Source organism: Pyxicephalus adspersus, chromosome 4 (genome assembly GCF_032062135.1).
Source record: "Pyxicephalus adspersus chromosome 4, UCB_Pads_2.0, whole genome shotgun sequence".
NCBI classification, from domain to species: domain Eukaryota; kingdom Metazoa; phylum Chordata; class Amphibia; order Anura; family Pyxicephalidae; genus Pyxicephalus; species Pyxicephalus adspersus.
The window spans coordinates 103,667,635-103,690,940 of record NC_092861.1 but is presented as its reverse complement, the minus strand read 5'-3'; the positions used below and the strand labels follow the sequence as shown (position 1 = coordinate 103,690,940).

The 23,306-nt window shown below is 37.9% G+C and overlaps 1 protein-coding gene across 1 annotated transcript in view; it reads left to right on the top strand.

Moving 5' to 3' along the window:
• CAPN9 (calpain 9) overlaps nucleotides 1-23,306 on the top strand; it is a 193,442-nt gene that overhangs the window by 76,334 nt on the left and 93,802 nt on the right. The window contains exon 11 of the mRNA XM_072410240.1: nucleotides 18,862-19,022. Within this exon, the coding sequence (XP_072266341.1) occupies nucleotides 18,862-19,022 (161 nt within the window). The remainder of the gene's footprint in view (nucleotides 1-18,861; nucleotides 19,023-23,306) is intronic.

Genomic DNA, 23,306 nt, shown 5'->3' with positions numbered 1-23,306 from the left:
AGTGGACCGCCACCACGAGCACCAGCTCCAGAGCACCTCTAGGCCCAGTTAGATGTTTGCCAGTGTGGGCATTTTTTAAAATCCATGGTGATGACAAAACTATGGTCACCTGCAAACTGTGTGCTCAACACTTGAAACGAGGCAAAAACCCAAACAAACTTGGAAGAAGTTGGATGAGCACTCATTTAAAAGGCCACCACCCGGTAACCTGGCGGAAACACCTGGTCAAAGACAGAGCTCTGTGTGACCACCTCTGCCCAAGAAGCAAGCTCAAACTGCTAGATCTTCCTCCGCTGCCTTTCCTCCTTCTGCCATTGAGTGAGAGAGCAATTTGAGTGTGGCATGTAACCTTTTTCAGGCTCCATCAGCGGTGGGCAGGAGCTCCAACGCAGATCGGCTGCTGTTTGTCGCATTGCTAGCAGTCAAGACCAGGCATCATTGCTAACCCCCACAACTTCTACCCCATCGTCCAATCTTTCTGTGGTTAGCATTAGCAGCATCCAACCTTACATCCCCCAGATGCTGGAGCGCAAGAGGAAATATGGCCCAAATAACCCCAAAACAAAGCTAATCAATGCGGCAATTGCACAGCTGATTGCGTTAGAGCTCCTCCCTTACCGGCTGGTGGACTCCAATGTGTTCCGTTACACATTCCTCTGCGCGAACCCACAGTACGTTATGCCTAAGTGACAGTATTATGCAGAAAAATGTGTTCCTGCTTTGCATCAACACGTGCAGAGCAGTGTGTCCATGGCCCTGCAGCACTCAGTTTCTGGCAAGGTGCACCTGACAACTGACAGTTGGCCGAGCAAGCATGGAGTGGGAAGATATATTTCCTTTACAGCTCACTGGATAACTTTAGTGGCAGCAGGGGAAGATGCAGCTGCAGCAAGGCCTGCATACCTACCTCCACCCAGAGCACATCGCCATGCAATTTCCTCCTCAACCTCCACTTCCACCTCCTCCTTTGACCCTTGTGCCTCAACCTCTTCCTCCAGGGACAAAAAATACAGATATTTCATTCTGATACAACTTTTGCTATCTATAAAAAAAATCCATAAAAATTTCTGTATTTATGTAAAAAAAATACAGGTGTTTAATTCTGAAACCACTTGCAATCTCTCAAAATAAACAGCAAATTTTCGGTATTTCTGTAAAAAAAAAAATACAGGTATTTAATTCGGGCTACAACTTGCTATCTATCAAAAAAGCCATAAAAATGTATGTATTTCTCTCCAAATGATAATTCTTATGATTCATAATTTAATATCAGTATTTTTTAGAGAGAAATACAGATTTTTATGGCTATTTAGATAGATAGCAAGTGGGGTTAAAATTAAATATCTGTATATAAAATGTTATGGGTTTTTGGATAGATACTAAGTGCTATCAGAATGAAAAATCTGTATTTTTTATGGATAAATATAGAAATTTTTCTGGCTTTTGTGATATATTACAATATATGATATATTACAAGATATATATGATATATTACAAGAGGTATACAGATATTTTATTATAAAAGCCTTTGGTATCTATCCTAAAAGCCATAAAAATGTATGTATTTATGTGAAACAAATACAGATATTCAACTGTGATAGCACTTGCTAGATATCCACAAATGTTAAAAAATGTATGTATTTCCCTGCGGATTCTACCAAGCCCGTTCCCTTTTATGTGGTTTCACTAGATAGTGGCTTTAGAAAGTGTGATTTTCGTTAATCCATTCATGTCTCAATTAGCTAAAGCTTCTATACTGTCCATAGAGGTGATGGCCTCAACCTCCAATGCACTCCACACTCCGTCACAGGGCCCACCGCCTCCTATTCCTGCTGTTACTGCTGCCGCCTTCCCAGTACCCAACTCTAGATGCAAGATACTAATGCCGTCCACACTTAGTCTCAGAGCCCACCACCTCCTCCTCCTCCTCCTGCTGTAAATGATGCTGTCACCTGCCCAGTACCAAACTCTAGATGCCAGATACTAATGCCGTCCACACTCCGTTTTAGAGCCCACCGTCTCCTCCTCCTGCTGTAAATGATGCTGCTGCCTGCCCACTAACAAACTCTAGATGCCAGATACTAATGTCGTCCACACTCTGCCTCAGAGCCCACTGCCTCCTTCTCCTCCTGCTGTAACTGATGCTGCCACCTGCCCAGTACCCGACTGTAGATGCCAGATATTAATGCCGTCCACACTCTGTCTCAGAGCCCACCACCTCCTCCTCCTATTGTAAATGATGCTGCCGCCTGCCCAGTACCAAACTCTAGATGCCAGATACTAATGCCGTCCATGCTCTGTCTCAGAGCGCACCGCCTCCTCCTCCTGCTCTAACTGATGCTGCCACCTGCCCAGTACCCAACTGTAGATGCCAGATACTAATGCTATCCACACTCCGTCTCAGAGCCCACCGCCTCCTCCTCCTGCTGTAACTGATGCTGCCACCTGCCCAAGGTGCCAGTTAACAACGCTGTCCATGCCGCATTTTAAAAAGTTACAGCTAGCAGATAGGAAAAGGCAGTCCCCTACACAGCAATGTCTCCAGGAGCTACAGCTTCTACACTGTCCATATAGGTGATTGCCTCAACCACTAATGCCGTCCTTGCTCCGTCTCAGGGCCTACCGCCCCCTCCTCCCAGTACCCATCTCCAGATACCAGTTAACCAGGTGGCAGCAGTAAGAGCAGGAGTAACACAGCCATCCACACTACGTCCCCGGGCCCACCGCCACTGTAGGGACAGTGGGAATCACATTCATCCCAATAGCTACACCTTCTACACTGTCAATAAGGGGGATGGCCAGCTCTAGATGGCAGTTACCAATGCTGTCCACACTCTGTCTCAGGGCCTGCCGCTTTCTCCTCATGCTGCTACTGCTGCCGCCTGCCCACTGCCCAGTACCCAGCTCTAGATGCCAGACTAGACTCAAGCTCAACAGGGTGCTCTTTCCCCGCTGATTCCCCCAAGCCTGTTCCCTTTCATGTGGTTTCGCTAGATAGTAGATAGCGACAGATTGGAATCTCGTTCATCCATTCATGCATCCAATAGCTACAGCTTCGACACTGTCCATATAGGTGATGGCCTCAACCTCTAATTCCGACATTGCTCCTTCTCAGGGCCCCTCCTCATGCTGTTACTGATGCCGCCTGCCCAGTACCCTGGATACCAGTTACCAATGCTGTCCACGATCCATCTCAGGGCCCACCGCCTCCTCCTCCTGCTGTTGCCACTGGTCAGTACTCCATTCCTAAATATGGCATTACAGCCATCTAGGTGGCATTGATGATGCACTACACCCAGCTCTAGATGCCAGATGCCAATGCGGTCCCCGCTCCACCTGTCACATATAACTTATAACAGAGCTGTGTAGCTGGGTAATTTTTTGACTGAAAGACCCCCCTCAGGGACCTCTGCCTGTACTCAGAAGCCTGTGTATGGCTTGTAACGGAGCGGTGAAACCTGGTGGCTAATTTTTTGACCAGAGGAACCCCTTCGTGGCCCTCTCTGCCTCTACTAGGAGACCCATATAAAATCCAGCATGTTCCCTTGACCCCCCCATAAAATGTCCTTGCCAGCAGCAGAAAAAACACTTTATTTTTTTTTACTTGTACAGTGTTGTGCAGAGCTAGGGAAGCCTTGACATGTCTTTTTAAATGTGTTTATAGGCTGTAGAAGCTCTACACAGTCCCTAAAAACAACCCAAATTTTTCCCCCATTGACTTTAATTGAGTTTGAATTCGACGTTCGTTCACCCAAATAATTATGCATTATTCGACCCAATAGCGGTCGAATCGAATAGTGAGCTATTCGACCAACACTATCATTGACTGCACCAAGGTTTTCCAGGAAGTTAGAAGATGGCTATGCAGAAAATGCACCTTGATGCTCATATTGCAACCAAGCATTTTGTAGCTCTCAAAGAGTTTCTGGACAATTTCTGTGTAATTATTTGCGCGTGTGTTTCCAAGAAAGTCCTTGACAATGGCTCTGAATGATAACCAAGCATTCTTTTCGACTTCTGACATTGTCCTGATGAAATGTTCATCTTTGATGAGCTGCTGAATCTGTGGACCATCAACACACCAGCCTTTATTTTTTCAAATGACAGGCTGGGAAATGCCAAAATGAGGTACTTGAAACAGTTACCTTCAATTGGAAAAGCTGTAACGAAGTGCTTCATCAGACCCAGTTTCATGTGAAGAGACTATAGGAAGGAATAGAAGGAATATAATATTCTTTCTATCAACAAGTGTATGTAATGTAGAAAGTTTGGATCACCTGGTTTTAGGGCAGATCTTGGAGGCCAATACCTTTCCACCCAATGCCTCTCTCATGTGGGCCTGTGCATGTGGGACGAGCTCTGCTGTCCCACATGCACAGATAACAGGGATACTTGGTGTATCCGCGTTGTAACAATTCAATGACTCTCTTTTGGTCTGCATATTCACAAAGAGAAACTGAATGGCCAATTATTACTGACCCAAATATATTGCCATTGTGAAGGAGGACACACTTTAAGCTCCGCTTTGAGCTATCAATGAATAGTCCCCCTTCAGTTGAGTTATAGATTGGAATGCCCAATTCCTCCATTAAACCAGGTATGTTATGGCAATACACAAAGCCTCTGTCAGTTCTAAAGTACTGCAGAAATGCAATTTCTCTGGTTCAAAAGTATGATACCTTTGTTCTTTTTCAGGTAAGTTTTTCCCACGCAGTCTTGATGCGAGGACTTCTGAAGCCTTTCTTCAATAGTCCCACATCCCGTGCCAAATTACCGAACCCATGCTGATCAAATCGCTTACGAACGTCCTCCTCAATTTCAGACTCTTCATAATTGTTGTCACCTAGTTCATCACGATATTCATGTATTCATCACGATATTCATCACGATATTAACCCAGGGACTACCTGTATACTTTTTCCATTATTAGCACTATTATGTACTCTGCTCCCAGAGACCAGCATAAATACTCTTTTCTTTTGATTATTTTTTATATTACACATATAGGCAACCACCACTATTATTGATACACCTATCTCTACACGTTGTTTGGTGGGGTTCATATCCCAAATAACCAACCTTTAAAAAGTGGGGCATGTGATTCAATTATTTCTAATTTCATTTCCTTCTTCCTTTTCTCTATTTTTCTTGATCTATAATGGTACTCTTTATATACCATACTCCCATCTCAGTACCTATGTACAGGTAGTTACTATTACCTATATGTATTTTTCAAAACGTTCTTATATTCTCTGTACATATTGGTTGATGTTAAAATATTTGCCTATGTATAGTAGTATCTTAAGACTGCCTCAATATTCTTCTTTTTGCGGTTGGTTACACTTCAATTAAATTAATTATATGACATCATATACATCAAGTTATTGAATTTAAATTTTTATGTATTTTTTTTACCAACTGTGCTCTCAACAATTATATTGTTTTCAGTACACCATAATGTTCCTTCAAACGTTGTACTACCCCTGAGGATGCCCCTAGCGGGCGAAATGCGTCGGTACTTCCGTGTATGTTTGCCTAGTATGGATCTCCAGTCACAGTCTGGACTTCTGGAACACTTTTGAAACTCTTGAGTAGTTGTTTTATTGTACAGTGCCATCTCTGATGGCCCTCTAACAGATCACTTACAACTGTAAGGATTTTAAGTATCTGTATTGTTTTTCTGAGAAGCACTGTATCATTAATACAATACCATTGCCTATAAATATCCCTCTGTCTTGTATTTACTTCTGTTTACATTGGAGTCAGAAATAGAACAGGATTTGGGGGGTTCTGGTAGATCATAGACTTGCAATGCCAAGCTGCAATATCTAAGCTAGCAAAGTAGTTTCTTGTATTAAAAGAGGAATAGACTACAGAGATGGATACATAATCCTGCCCCTGTACAAAGCATCGGTCAGACCACATCTGGAATATGCAGTCTAGTTTTGGGCACCATTTCACAAAATAGGAAAATTGTCGTATTGGTGAAATTGTGAAAAGAGAAGGGCAACTATACTAATTAAAGGATTGGAAGAACTCAGCTTTGCGGAGAGATTAGCTGAACTGAATCTATTCTCCTTTGAGAAGAGACATTTAAGGGGGGTTATGATCACTCTGTATAACTATATAAATGGTCCACATATAGAACTCAATTCCCAATTATTCATATTAGGTTCATCACAAAGGACAAGTCACTCTTTACGTCTGGAGGAAAAGAAGTTTAAGCTCCGGATAAGGAGGGGATTTTTCACTTTAAGGTCTGTGAAAATGTGGGCTGAAAATAGGCTCCATCAGGAGGTAGTTTCAGCAACTAATATAGATTGCTTTAAGAAAAAGCTAGATGCTTTTCTAAAAGCACAAAATATAACTGTTGGTACTGTTGATCCAGGGAACAACCGATTGTGTCATGGAATCAGAAAGGAATTGTACCGGATTTTTTTTTTATTATGTCCATTTGGGATATGCTTATTAGCCTGGTGGAAAAAATTTATGGACCACAAGATGTATCTAATGTAGTCGTCAAAATCAGTGGTCAAAAATATCTGCTTTGACCACTACATTGGATATATCTTGTGTTTTTTTTTTCTGAGGATTTTTACCCTTTTGCTTCTTGAATAGTGATAAACAACACTGAACAAGATCTCTCTTTATATAAGTATTATATACGTATATATAGTATTAATATTGTTATATAGTTTGGTGCTGGTTATATGGTTTGGTGTTTCACCACAAAAGAACAATACCATCATATCTCCTTCAGGAAAATCTGACGCTTCTTTTAAGGCGGTACCAATCATATTCACATCTCACAGTCTCACAAAATTGTAATCATAAAGAACTTATATCTAATATATTCCTATATATTTAGAAAAACCCTATGTACTTCACTTATCTAACATAGTTTTTGGTCTGATAAAGCAGAGAAGACTCTGTGAAACATTTTTCCAAGTGAAATTATCCCATATTTGATAATTATCTATTAAGCAAAAGTATTCAATTTATGTAAACTGTGTTTTAAAAAACTATGTATTTACCTGCCTCTATCACACTGATATTCCCTGTGAATCCTCCTGTTAAAATTTTCTAGATCTTCCGATGGTTTCTGAAGTTCAAGGAAATTTTCGTGAGAATGCCAGGAGCATTCTTACTCATCCCTACCTAGTACCTATATTTTCCCTTAAGCCTGGTTCCAATGATCCCTTATTACTATCCATCCTTAGGATATTTTGATGGTACCAGATGATGCCAACATTTTTAGCAAAAATTCTTCTATATCCTTACAAGGTTTTCCTAAAACAATAAGTTTTCAATACCAATATTTTTTTATCATTGTATCCCTAAATTCATATTAAATGACCACCTTACACAATGCATATACCTTCTCAAATATATTATTTTTGTAATGTCATTTTACATTGCTAATTTTCACTCATATAAATATTTACCTACACTATTTCTATTATATCCTAAAAATTCTCTTGTTAACTGTAACTTCATACACTTCAACCCTGCATACCCCACTGCCAATGTACCAATATGAAGCCCAAATTACAAATTATTGGTGCATTTACCTGTTTCCCACACCAAGAAGGCATAGGGAAAAAGCCTACACAGAACATCAGTTCCCCTGCATGGCAAGACATTGACTCTCTACGTCAAACAACCAATCATGCTTTGATTGCCAATGTTTTGACGGTGCTTTTGAAGCCCACCTTACGGAAAGCTATTGACACAACCATGGGTATTGGAAAGAGCATTCAATCTTTTTGCCACAAGCCTTTAGGCTGAATAGTGCTGATAATAAATTGCCACAGTGGAAGATAATCTGACTCAGGCCAAGTATGTTGTCAGGTGTCTGTGGACAAGGTATAGAACCAGTAGCTGGTTAGATGGACAATATAATGAATTTCTCTAGTAGCAGACATAGTGTTCCTACAGGAAACCCATTTGGATAGTGTAGACTGTGACGGTATGCAAAGGTTATTGGTGGTAAAAGTTTTAAACTCTTTGACAAATCTCCTTTACTGATCAGGAAGGCTGAATAGCTAAGATCCATTTTATCTTCTTTTATATTTATGTTCGAAATTCACCCAGTTTGGAAGTCTTCTGAGAAGTGTTGCACGAGACCCAAAACCCCACATAATTGTGGGTGGTGACTTTAATTCTGATACATGGTTGAGTTCTACACCATTATATGAATTTGTTCATATTGTGATTCTTAATAATGTATGGGGTCAGAAGTTTCTGACCTCATACAATACTCTGTTTTCATGTTCATGCCTTGAAGTTCCAAATTGACTACTTGACTTGTTCTGATTAGCTCCTTGAAAATGTGGATCATTCAGAAATACTAATAATGGTATTCTCAGACAAATCCCCGGTGTTACTCTCAGTAATAATTCATTGAAAGTGAATGATGCCTAAATATTGACCCTGAGTTTGAAACTGAGCTGAGCTTAGCAGACCCAGTGGTGGCAACCCTAGATGTTACATGTTACAACAGCCAGGAGAGCAGGCCATCTAGTAGGGGGGTATGCAAAGCATAAAGGCATAGACAATTGGTTGCCATAGGGACTTCTATGATCAGGAAGACTGATAGAATAGTTTTTCGTCCATATCCCTTCAACTGAATGGTTTGCTGTCTCCTCCTGATGAATGGGAGGGGCTGGGCGTGACCGAGCTGTCTTGGACCATATAGGAACCAATGACCCCATATATGGAAGGAAAAATCAGTTTAAAGAACTAGTTTGTTGAAGGACCTCCAAGGTTATATTCTCTGGAATTTTGCCTTTGCCATGCACAACACAGGAAAGGCAGCAGAAGCTTAGACAGCAAAATGCATGGCTTATGTCCTGCTGTAAAAGGGAATGGCTTGGGGTCTTAGAGCACTGGGCTAACTTTTCAATGGGGTACAACCTATTTGCCATGGAGGGTTTGCACCTAAATAGATGAGGGTCTGCTTTGCTAAGGGAAAGATTTATGGGAATGGTAGAGGGATAGTTAAACTAGGACAGAGGGGGGTGGGACGGCTAAATGTGCTGGCAGAAAGAACAGACGGGTCAGTCACCAGTGAAGGGTGGATTGGGGATAGTTGGGAGGAGCATTAGGGATAAGTATAAGGAGTTTCCCATGTTACACACAAACACTGGATTGCTCAGTACTAATTGTACTGAAAAACAAAAGTATTTGGCAAACAGTTCTAGTAAATGCAGCAATGGTTTAAAGAACCTGTTCACTAATACTATATCTGGCAAACAATGCCTGCACCACATGTTTCCTAATATTTGCTGGAGATGCGGCATAGGGGAAGGTTCGTACCTACATATCTGGTGGTCCTATCCACTTCTGCATCCATTCTGGAAGGATAACTTCTCAATTTTCTCAACTGTACACCATTAAATACACCCCTAACCCCAGAGATGGGGTTGCTGTCAAATATTCAAGGCCACCCCGCTTCTCAAAAATTTCACTTATTAGCGGCAGCTCGCCAACTTATCCCCATAAGCTCTGAGCTAATTTAAGTCATCATGAGCATTTTACCCCTGCATGGTTCTGAAGTTCTTGCCTTCACATGACTGGGCTGTCAATATTCCTGGTTATACTCTTTCGTAAAGACATAGTAAAAAGAAAATATTAAAAATATTACATTAGTTTTGATTAGATTAGTTTTGATACTCTGTATATATACTTTGTATGTTCTTAATCTCACCCAATCCCCTACTTATTTACTAAATTAACTGATATTTACCTACCCGAGCCAAGAGGATTTCCCATATTGTTATATGATGGTCACCGATTAATTTAATACTAGTATACTTCAACAAACCTTGTGTTTGGTAAACCTTCTTTTCTTGGCTTTTCGTCTCTCTTATCAGTTTTGTATTACTTAAAGAAAAGATTTTACAGAAGAATTGATGCGGTCCATAATTCCGGGAAGGGTATAAAGCCATTTCCAAACAATCTGACATTCAGTCAGAAAGAATTTTCACAAGTGAAAATTATTAATATAGTTATTTAGACAATATTTCTATGAGTCAATATCCCAAAAAACTCACCACAAGGTCATACTGTACAATGCTCACAGAAGTTGTGTAAAACCTACGAGCTACATTTTAAGCTTTACATGTTTTAGTTAGCATGTAAAATGTTAGTTCATGGAAAAAAAAATTTGAACAGATTTGCCTTGTTTGTAAGAGTTGTCAAGAAAAATGATCTTCTCTTTTTAAAGAACATGGCATTATGAATAGGACTTCCGGTTCTGGGTGCCTCATGTGAAACAGCAGGACACAGAGGCTACTGCATACCCCTATGAAAATCATCCTAAAATTCAGCAGAGCACTCGCACACACCAGGGAATAACATTATACCCTGCCGGTGACACTGCGCACGCGGATGGACAAATATCTGGGGAAGTCAGCATCCAAAAGAGCGGCGGCTCACTCCGGTAAGCAAGACGCCTGGAGGTGAGTGGAGCCAAAATGTCGACTGAGAAAGCGCCTAGGCTGATAAGCAGTCAATCCCTAACACTACAGATGAGGATATTAATATTAATATGCCTGACTGCTCTAAAATAGCTGATGCAGTATCAGCCAGTTTAACCCCTACGATAGATAGAGCTATTGGAAAAGGAAAAAAATCTTTGAGGCAAGATGTAGAAGCTCAATCTATATGAATCACTTCAGCAGAATCGCGTATATCAGCATTAGACGATCATTTATTGCGGTGAATGCTAAGTTGGCAGCAATAGAATGGAAGCAAGCTAATATGTTGCTTAAACTAGATGATATGGACAATAAAGCTAGATGGAATATTCTAAGAATTATAGGTCTACCAGAAAGTGGTTAACCTAGCCAACTACAAGAAATCTGTGCAAATGTTATCCCTGATCTAATAGGCATCCCACATGTATGCAAAGTAGAATGGGCAGATCGTCTGTGCCCCTTTAAGAATGAAATCAAAAAGGGGAAACCTGTAATAGCAAAATATCTGCTATATACAGAACGCACCTTGATCATCCAAACATATGGAGCCAAACGAACTTTAACTATAGATTGACATTCCTTGGTAATTTTTGCAGATTATTCAGCAGAAGTATCACGCAAACGTAAAAGTTTTAGTACAATTTGTTCGGACCTTTATCAGCATGGGATCCCATTCACATTAGCATATCTGGCCACTTCGCACATTAAAGATCAACAAGGTCAGAATCATGCTTTAAGTTCAATTGAAGAAGCAACTGAGTATATTAAAGCAGCCAAATCTGGAAACAGCACATGTTGACTCACAGGAGGATACACTCCTTTTGCAAACTTCTAAAAAAATCCACAGGAGTGGAGGCCAAACAACAAAGATCTATGGATAGAACTACGGTACCTCCCGCAAACAAACAGGACATAATTCAGAAAAAAAATCCTCAAAATATAAAAGATTACGTTGTTTGAGGAAAACTGTGCAAATTTTATGCTATATTATTGAAGCATTGATATCAAATGGTAAAATTAATGTATTAGATAAGTTAATACTAACATAAACCTATAGATAATATATCTAGTTAATTTAAGTAAATGAAGATAGATAGCTTTTTGATATTATATTTTGTAAATTGAGGCTATTCTGCTGCAAATGTTTTTTTTTTTTTATTAGTGTTATAGCGAGTGTTCTAATATGTTTACGCAGAGTTGATAAAGGGCTTTTTGGGGGTAAGAGCCTTTAGTATGCAAATGATGATGACCTTATTGGTGGATAATGCTATAAGGGAAAAAGGAAGTCCATTAGATAGATTGTGTATATGTTTGCGTGTTATGTTAAAAGTATCATTTGGGTTATGCTTTATGTGTTTTTTTCGAGGTTTCATACCACTGCCTAGGAAAGTTTTTAAAATACATCAAAGATGAATGTCTCTATTTAGATACTATATGAATTGTTTGTATCAGTTACCTGAGAATAAGATAAGTAAACAGATATACATACGAAATATGAGGGAATATAATAAAGAGGATAGAATGTGCATTGGGATATACTCATTTTATGAAAATAATCTCATGGAATGTTAAGGGGCTGAGATCCCCACATAAAAGAAAGATATATTAGGACACCTAAAAAAATTACATGCTGATGTAGCAATATTACAAGAGACACACTTAGACACCACAGATTTTCACAGAATGAGAAAATTATGGGTGGGAGAGCTGTATGGGTCACCAACTACTGGAAGAAAAGCAGGAGTATTGATACTCCTAAATAAGCACCTTAATTGTACAAGGTTATCATGTTCCTCAGATCAAGAAGGTAAAACAGAAAGGCTGGTATTGGAATTTGCAGATAAGAAAATATTCTATCTTTAATGTTTAAGCCCCTAATGCTCCAACCCTGCAGTTCTTTCAGATGATATCCTCATGGGTATTACAGGATCAAAATCCATATAAATTACTTGGAGGTGATTTTAATATGGTCATAAATCTTAGAGAAGATAAAACACTAAAAACCTGAGTAGATAAGTCGCAGAGACAAACTTTATCAGATGGTAATGAAACAACGCACTTAACAGATTTTGTACAAGCCATGAGCTCACATGATGTATAGAGGGAGAGATACCTGATTGAAGAGCAATATACATTTTATTCACATGTTCATGCCTCTCATTCACGATCAGATTATTTTTTTTTTGCTCCACACCATTATACTCCTTGATTGAACGCCCTGAAATTGGTACAATGGTCATTTTAGACCATGCCCCAATTTTGATAGATGTCATTGGATATAACACCTAAGGGTGATGCCTACTTATGACGATTTCCCTCTTATTTATTTATTTAAGGAACCGGAGTTCCAGGCAGAAATACAAAATTCGTAGAATGATTTTAAGATAAATAATGCGGGACATGTATCTGAGCTGGTTTTATATTGGGAAGCAAAAAAGGTATATATAAGAGGAAGGTTTATGGCATATATGGCAAGGCAGAAGAACTTGACAAATGATAAATAATTTATATTTTAGAAAACTTACAAAAAATTCAGAAAAAATAACTCTTAATCCCACAGTACAAAATCACCAGAAATGGCATGAAACGAAAAGTGAGTATGATAATTGGAGAGAAAGATATGAACAGTTTAAAAAAAGATGGTAGGTGTAAAATTCTATAGATTTGGTAAAAAATCAGGTAAAATGCTGGCGAGTTTAATTCGTCCCCCTTTTAAACAAAAGGGTGCTTTTATACAAATAGCTGCTTTGTACACGATGGAGGGCAGAGTGGCTTCTCATCCAGAGGAGATAAACTCCTCCTTTGCCACATTTTATCAACAGTTGTATAAAGAAACACCCATAGATGAAAAATTGGCAGAGGGTTTTTTGAAGAAATTGAATTTACCTTAATTATCGGAAAACTCAGAGCGAAATGGTAAATACACCGATCACGTTAATGGAAATACGATCAACAATATCTGGTTAAGCAAATGGGAAGTCACCAGGCCCAGACGGATAGACAGCAGAATTCTATAAAATGCTGAAGGATGACTGGTCCTCAGTTCTCTAGGAGCTTTATAATATTATGTGGATATCGGGCAATTATTTCCACAAGGGTAAAGAAGCCAATATTAAAATTCTGCCAAAAAAGGATAGAAATTTTATGCTCATTGAATCATATAGGTCGATTTCATTGATAAATGTGGAATGCGAAAACATAAAAATCATGGCTGAAAGGCTGGCCACTATAATACCACAGTTGATATCCTCTTCCCAAGTGGGATTTGTGCGGGGACGTGCTGCAGTGACAAATATCCAGAAAGTAGGTTCTAGAAGCTGCCAAAATACGGCCAGATATTGATATAGCAACTTTGGGAATTGATGCCGAAAAAGCATTCGATAACGTTAGTATACAATGGTTGTTTAAAGTTCTGCAAAAAAATGGTTTTAATGGTGCATATTTGCAATTGATACAAAATATGTATTCCTCACCTAAAGCATGAATACATACACCAGGATTTATAACAGATACTTTCGATATTCAAAAAGAAACACGTCAGGGTTGTCCATTGTCACCTTTGTTTTTTAATTTAGCCTTAGAACCCTTAGCACGTACGATTGAGATGACACCTAAATTTCATGGAGTAAAGATAGGGACACAAGAAACAAAAGATACATGTTTTGCGGACGATATCTTGTTATTTACAGCCAAACCAGTCACTGATATAATCTATGTCCAAGAATTGTTTTAGACATTCAGTAAAATCTCAGGTCTGAAGATTAACTTTGAAAAAAGTGAAATACTATCGTTAACATATAATTCCAAAATAACCTGGAATACACATATTCCCTTTGCAATAGCAAAATCAAATATAACAAATTTTGGTATCAAAATTGGAAAACGTCCATCTTCTATATACCATCTAAATTACCCTTCTCTAACATAGAAAATTCCTAAAGAATTAGATCTGTGGGACAGGCTACCACTGTTTGGCATATGCCAGTTAAAAAAATGGTCTCTTTTGCAAAATTGCTCTTTCCTATGCAAACAATACCTCTGTTACTAAGAAATAAAGATATACAAACGCTGGACAGGACATTTAGTAGGTTTCTTTGGCAAGGTAAGAGAGCTAGAATATCGTTAGCCAAATTGAGATTACCAAAGGAAAAGGGTGGGGTTAATTTCCCAGACATAGGATTTTTCAGATTAGCGTGTCTCACACGCCATGTAATAAATTGGTTAACGGATGCATCTAGATATTCCAATGTTGATTTAGAAATGAATATGGTGTCACCATTGGACTTGAAAGCCATACTACATTGCAGAGTGTTGTATGCATTGCATGTGTTGTATGTTTTGTTGTATTGTGTTTTCTATATATTAAAAAAAAATTATTAAAAATTATATTTAAAAAAAAGAACAAGGCATTATTTAAGTTTGCAAAGTATTATCTGACCAAACCAAGGTTGTTTGGACAGATGAGGCCAAAATGGAGATGTTTGGCAATAATGTACAGCACTGTAGTTGGGGAAAACTAAACACAGCATATCAGCACATATACATTGTACCAAGTGTCAAGCATTGGTCCTGGAGGTGTTATGATTTGGGCTTGTTTTGCAGCCACAGGATGTGGGCACCTTGCAATTATTGAGTTGGCCAAGAACTCCTCTGTCTACCAAAGCTGGGTCATGTGACAAGATAATGATCCTAGGCATCTTAGCAAATCTACACAAAAATTGCTGAAAAAGAAAATAATGAATGTGTTGCAATGGTCCTGTCAAAGTTAAAACCTAAACCCAATCGAAATACTGTGGCAGGAAATTAGGAGAGCTGTCCATAAATGACCACAAAACTCAAAGAGCTGAAGCTGTAAAGAACAGTGAGTAAAAATTTCTTCCCAACAAGGAGACTGATAAAGATTACTTTAAAGGTATTGCTGCTAAAGGTGGTTCTACATACTATTGAATCATGGTATGTACTTTTCACATATGATTTTTGAAAATAATTATTGATGATAAAGAAGATGGTTGAGTCTGTTCTGCATTGTTAAAACCTTAATACTGAAAGACAGTGTACTTTCTTTTCTTTTTCTAATGATTATATGTGACAGAAATGAAACAAGCACTTTATAAACAGTTTAAAACAGCACTAAACTCAAACAAAAAAGGTTTTGGCAGGAGGAAAAAACAAACAAACACAATGTTTTCGCTTTCCTATTAGCTTTGTGTTTTTCTCCATACTTTAGGGTGCATGAGCCATACAGTGTACAGCCATGATGTATGCTCTATTTGGGGCAGACATGCTCTATTTGGGGCAACACAGCAAACAGATGTAGATGCTGGGGAAACTGTGCAAGCACAGGAGTGACATCATCAGTGGCAGGCTTTACCAGATGTTGACCTAGTATACCATTAAAGATTTAAAAATGTGCTTTAAAAGTAGAAGAGCCACCAATTTCTGACATACAAGCATATCTGTAAAAGCTCAGTTACAGCTCTAGTGTGATATCCAGTGTGAGGCCCTGCCTGATACACCTAAAATAGAAAATGCTAAAAATTGGGCAGTCTAATTGACCAAGTGATTTACATAGTTACATAGTAGGTTAGATAGTTGTTAAAATTACCAGCGACCCTAGCCAAGATTGCTGTGACTTCCCTGCTGTGGATGAAGCAGAGGTAGAAGCCATGCTAGATGAATAAATTCATTTTATTTACTCTTTATAGCTTTGAATCAAACATCATAGCAGTTTTTCACACAGGTCTGAAAACTAAATCTAATAGTGGATTTCTAACCGCCTTACTCAAATCAGTTTAAGGGCCTGTGTTGATGGGCTTTTGTTTGCTTTAAGAAAGTTCCTATGGAAGTCTTTGGGTGTTTTAAACTACTTTGAAGCAAATCAAATGCGGGTCAGTGCAGAGTACATCAGTCAATAAATTCTGAATAATTTTAAAATTATGCCATCAACACATTGCCAGAGCCTGTTGACAAGTCTTAAAGTTATTAGCTTGTGTTTAAACAGGACATACAGAGCATCAAATTATGTTGTCTGTACGTTGTCTGTACATACAGAATGTAAACTTTTTGATCTTGAAGATTAGCTGCTCAGCAATAATTCAGGTTTACTGGGTTTCATAAAGAGAGCAGAGAGAAAATGATTCCTTCTGTATGCTCATTCTTTAGTAAATATAGGGAAGAAAATTCTTCATAAAAAGTATACAAGCTAGAGCTCCCCTTCTATGGCCATGATAGTTTTTTTTCTCCTACTTTAAAGAAAAGGAAATTATTTGTAATAAGTCTAAAAATATATATATTGAAAAATTATATAATAATAATAATAATCCCACGTTTGATTACAAGAACTTTACAATTTATCTTGACCCAATTAGCATATATACACATTGGTGTATACCTGATTTTAAACATTGCCATACAGCTACAGATGTGACCATTATAAAGGTACGCACATCCGATTTTCAGCAGGTCCTTTACATTGCCAAAATGAAAATAATATATATTAATAATATATATTAATATATATTAATTTATTAATAATAAATTAATAATATTTTATGCAGAGTGCTCAGATGATGCAGATCACTCTGCAGAATGTATCACCAAACTGTTATATTATGTGCAACTGTCAAACAAAATACTACAATACTTCATCAAATCAAGTATTTTACACACTTTCATTTGGGACCTCACCCCTGCAGAAAAGGTACTTAGGTATACTACATAAATTAAGTATCCATTCAATTAACCTAATTGGAAATTATGCAGTCTCCAGACCCTACATAATAGTTTTACACCATAAATGCAATTTGGACAAAGAGGACGCTGTTCCATGGTTTATGGCTATATTGAAAAATTAGGGCACTTTTATTTACAACTACACAGTTCATGTCAGTCTAATTTGTAATACATAGCATTCACTATACATACTTGAAATTAAAGGAGAAATTTAAATTAATACCCGCAACAATACATGCATATGTCTTTACCTTTTCTATGATAAAAATTTAATTGGAAGAATATGTGTGCACTTTCAATTTTGGCCTTCCCATTCTATAAATTGACATTTGAAGATAGAAGTTATAATAATAATTGTTCTCTCTCCTGCACAATGTATGATATTTTTAAAGCAGACAACTAACACCACAAGAGACAAGGGTGATATTGTCAATATTGTAACAGTAATGTAACACACTGATTTCTAACTCTTATAAAATATGGTTTAAAATATATAAGGCTTGATATGTACAAAATTGCATTGAGTTAAATATATATTAAATTTTTATAATGTGAGCTTCCTCTGGGCAATTGTTTGTAGCAACAGACTTTTCAGCAGAAAAAGAAACAACAAAACAAACAACAGCCTAGATGGGCACTATACACCCAGCAGCCTGTTGTTGGAAACTTTAAATCATCACACTTAGAGAAACAAAATGAAGACCATTGTAGTATGGGCATGTGCAGTTAAACTCGCAGTGTTTTGTTGCCAGCAGGAGCCTGTATCCAGTTTAGTCTGTTAAAATTTATTGAAACGTTTTGATAAAATGAACATTATACCAAATTTCTAGCAAATATCCAAAACCAGCCAGGTCATTATGACTCGGGTAAAAAGAACAAACTGAATTAAATACCCCCTCCCCTTAACAAGACATGACAAACCACATATTCATGGCTAAAACATAATTAGCAGTTAGAAAGCATTGTTGACAGGCAACTGCAAACTGACTGACTGACTGAATCTGTCAGAAGCCTCATAACACTGTGCAAATTAGTACAAAACTCTACCCTTGCAGGTGAAGCAAGTGACAAGGTTGTGAATGAATGTGTGTGTATGTTCATAGGGTTGCTGTTTTTTCTTTATGCCAGGTTGGAGGTGAGTATGTTGAATGGATACTACAGTACATATCAGCTGGCTAATAGGTACACAGTGGGTGCACTGCTATTGGCTGTTGCACCAATTAATTTGAGCACCGCCACCATATACCTAGAAACCAGCCAATGCATTCCCTTCTTACTTTTATAATCACCTCCCACTTTAATAACAAAGTTACAGTACATACTAAATATATCACTTGAGATTTAACATGTTTTATTGCTTCATAACCAAGGAACCAAGAGAAAAGTCATTTGGGTATAATCATTTGTATGTAGATTTTACCTTGGATTAACTTCAAATTTATTTTTGTTTTATCAGATCTGAAGTGAATCCATTAGGTGATTGAATAAAGTTACGTTTTTCTATGTTTTCCAGTATCTGTTTCTGTCCCCCGTAATCCACATGGATCTGTCCTAGTGTCAAAATAGAAAAGGGACATTATGCTTTATTACAGATGACTGTAGGGCACATCTAAGTCTTTTGTTCATTTTTTTTCAATTTTATATTCAGGATGAAGTTTGAGGACTTTAAAAGATACTTTGATAAAGTTGAAATCTGCAACCTCACTCCTGATGCACTGGATGATGACAGAGATCATAAGTGGGAAGTCACTGTCCATCAAGGAAGCTGGGTCAGAGGCTCCACAGCTGGAGGATGCCGTAATTTCTTAGGTGACTAATTTACTCTGAACAGGATATTAGATATCAATATACAATTACATTTTACATAAACAATTACATTTTAACCTTTAACAGTTTTAACTAAAAATATGATATGATTGGTCAGAATATTTTAAAGCATTCCCTGTTCTGTCCATTCCTTTACCTTTGAATTTTTTTTAAGAAGAAGTCAATACTTTCCTCCATATACAGTTATGGATACATTTATTTAGTCAGACATTAACATTAACCAATTTCAAAGATAATTTTAGTTAAAGATTGCCTCACTTACAAGTTAGATGTGTGACTTGGGACTTGCTCTGTATCTCTGAAGCTAATTTAGAAATATTTTGCAACAAACTACTATGATTTATGTCAGTTAAAGCAACCATGACATTTATATGGTTAACTAAACGTATGCATGTAAATGTAAATGCGTAATACCCTTAGCTAAGCCTAACCGATTCTAATTAAGTCCTTCCTCCATTTTTCACTTTAGCCATTATTTTTCTGTTATTTGATTTTGTGTTTTATTAATTTTATATTATTATAATTTATTATACAGTGGATACATTAATTCAAATTATTTAATTTGTAAGCCACTAACGTCTGCAAATTCTAAACTGATTATTGCTAACACGCTGACTTAGAAAAAGGGGTTGGAACAGTTCCAATGGAAACTACAGAGACTAGTGATTAATGTTTCATACTCTAAATGGTCTAAGGTTATTAGTGGTGTACCCCAGGGTTCAGTGTTGGGACCTTTACGGTTTAACAACTTTATAAATGATATAGAGTTGTGGATTAAAAGTAAAATTTCTGTATTTGCAGATTAAACCAAACCATGTAATAGAATTAAGTCCATACAGGATGTTCATAATCTACAAGCAGTCCTGGATGTACTGTTTGATTGGGCAGCCAAGTGCCAAATTACATTTATATAGATAAATGTAAAGCTTTTCACTTGGGGGTTAACAACATGCATGCTTCATACTGTCTAGGGGGAATGCATTTAGGGGAGTTAGAAATGGAAAGGGATCTGGGGGTTCTGGTAGATCATGGATTTAATAACCGCATGCAATGCCAAGCTGCAGAGAAGGGTAAGTAAACTAATAAAAGAAGAGATTGCAGAGAAGGGTAAGTAAACTAATAAACGGAATTGAGGAATATGGAGGAGCTATGTGTAGAGATTTGCTGAACTGAATCTATTCTTTCTTGAGAAGAGACTTTATAGGGGAAATATGATCATCCTGTTTAAATGTATAAATGGTCCATATAGAGCACTCTCTTCCCAATTATTCACTTTGAGATCATTACAAGAGCAAGATGGGACTCTTTGTATCGGTTAGAAAAGAAGTTTAGGCTCTTGAGGAAGGAAGGGATTCTTAACTTTAAGGTCTGTGAAAATGTGAAATATGCTCCTTCAGGGAGTAGTTTCAGCAACTACTATAGATTGCTTTAAGAAAAAGCTGGATGCTTTTTTGTAGAAGCACAGAATATATCTGGGTATTAAGGCCTTAAAGTACAGATAACAGAGACCGATGATCCAGGGAACATCCAATTGCCTCATGGAATCAGGAAGGAATTGTTTTCCTCTGTTGAAGCAATTTGTACTTTCCTCTGGACCAACTATGTCCATAGGGTCCTATATCTAGGACATGTTTTCTTCCCTAGTGGTTGAACTTGATGGACTTATGGCTTTTTTTTAATGTGACCTACAATGTAACTGGGCCCCTGCTTCTTGGGTAGTCTATCTATATGTAGTGGGTGGATGATGAAAAATGGGCAGTCCACAGCAGGAGGCGATGCCAGCTAGGACTACAGGCATATCAGTAAAAGGACTACAATAGGAGTGGCATAGTTACATGTCCTTAGCACCACCGCTCACTGTGGATCTGCATACATGATTCAGACATGCCCACCTCTCAGTCTCCACTCAATATGCTGTTCCTCTAAAGCTGCTGCATAGGAGAGCTAATTGTTGTTCAGTTCTTTTAGGGGTCTCCAAACAGACCATCAGAGATCAGACAGTAAATCCTATTTAAGAAGATTTATTGTTGCAACAATGAAATGCTTAGCAGGTAAAGCATTAAAATTCGAACAAAAACCTGGAAATACATGAATCTTTATACGCATACAAAACCACCCTAAATTTTCTTCACATTTCCCTCCTCTTGACCCTAGTTGACGGTCACACACTATCTTTCCCTCCTATTCATGATGTAACAGATTCACAGTGCTACATTCACCTCCTGGGTAGAGAGCACCATTTCTCCAGGATGTGAATCCCTTATCGGAGTCAAGGAGTGGTCTCATTCACAACATCCATCATATCTTTCCCTATTAACATCTAACTCCTGATATATTCTGAAGGGTACTTGAAGGGGGGCTTTTCTGAGACAATGGGGTGTGCATACATTTCACTAACTGTAGTACATCATGCAATAAAACACATTTAAAAATTATTTACATGATTAAAAGTTATTATATAATAAGAAAAGTTAAATCAGCTCCTTTTTGTAGAAAAATTCCTATTCAATTTTAAACATTTCCAGACTATTATTTCCAAATTTAATCAATATGGGTATCTGCGTATAGACATTTGTCACGCTTGGGGAAACATGGCCTCTAGGGGGCGCTACGGCTTACAGAGAATTGGTGTGAGCCCTGTGTAGGGCAAAGGCGCAGAGTCTAAGCAGTAACCAGATACAAATACTGAATTAAGCAACAGGTGTACAGAAACTGCTCAGCAGAGCTAGGGGACTCTAGTGGATACACAATGCACAAAAGCTTAGTGCTGTGTCTAAGCCAGCTAATTTGCCAGGAATGATTAAGAGGCAATTTTCTGATTGGCTGGAGAGATAGGCGAAACTGATAAAACTTGAGAGAACAGGCATGTCCAGAGTTAGTTCTGCCTGCATGTGCAGGAGAGAGGCACCTGTGCTTTAGCGAGGAAGAGGTAAGTATGACAACATTGACAAGTTCACTTTATTAGTGAAGGAGCATATCAAATCTGCAAACATAATAAAATATAAAAGCAGGATAGACCAAAGCACTGAACAACATATTAATATATAATCCCCATACTTTTATCCTTTTTCTGACATTTCTATAGCTAAAAAAGCAATACTTTGGTAAATTTGCACAATTTGACTGTTTTTCTAATCTTAACCAAATTCCAAGTATACAATTCTTTATTCTCTTGTAACTTCTTTATTATAATAATAAACACAATATTCTTTCTTTATAAATCTTAATAATGCAAAGGGCCAGTATTAAAGGTATTCCATCAGAATGTATTGGTTTAGGCATGCATATCGTACAAAATAAATAAATTAACTCCATCTTTGTATAATCTGTGATAGTTTACTTTTATAATCACACCATTGAATCTTTCTACTTTTACTAAACTCAGAGTGATACAAGATACATACTTGTTTTGTATTTAATCTGATGTATTTTGTACATCATCTGACCTATGAAATGGGTCACTTTATCTAACTATATGATCTTTAAAACTTTACACCTACACAACAATTTTTGTAAAACCTTTTCCTGATGCTTTGGCAGTTTCACTAGTGTTGTTCGAATTTGGGTCGTCCTAATGTTCGACCCGAATATGGCCGTTCGAATTTTGGTGGATTCTACGCCCGGAATTCGACCCTCCTGCAATGCCTAGGGACCTCCCCCATGATGCCTCCAATAACAGCAGGGATGCTCCCCTCCATGTTTGTTGTGGCAGGCAGCCGATTGGCTGTCTGTCACTGCATGCCACACAGGCAGCCATTGGCCTATATAAGGCCAGGGCGTGCCTGCATTTACCACTCCTGACAGAGATTTGCTAGCATCACAACCTTTCTGTGCTGCTTGGCTTGCTATGTCAAAGTAAAAAAAAGTGCTTTACTTAGACTGTGTCACACTCACACTATTAGTCAGATAGATTGTTGGATTGTACTGTATTGGTGCAGTCCTGAAATCTACTGTTCTCAGATAGGTAGAGTGTTTCACTGTTAGCTAGCTAGCTAGCTAGCTAGCTAGCTAGATAGATAGATAGATAGATAGAAAGATAGATAGATACATAGATACAGTGATAGATAGATAAATAGTCAGTGTGTTACATATACGCAGCCAGAGGCAGGGTAAAAAAAATACAGATATTTATTTCTAATACCACTTGCAATCTATCAAAATAAAGGTGCGTACACACTTCCAATTTTTATGGTTCCAATCGAACGACGAACGATCGATTGGGCAAAAAATCGTTCGTAAAAAAGTAACCAACGACGCCGACGAACG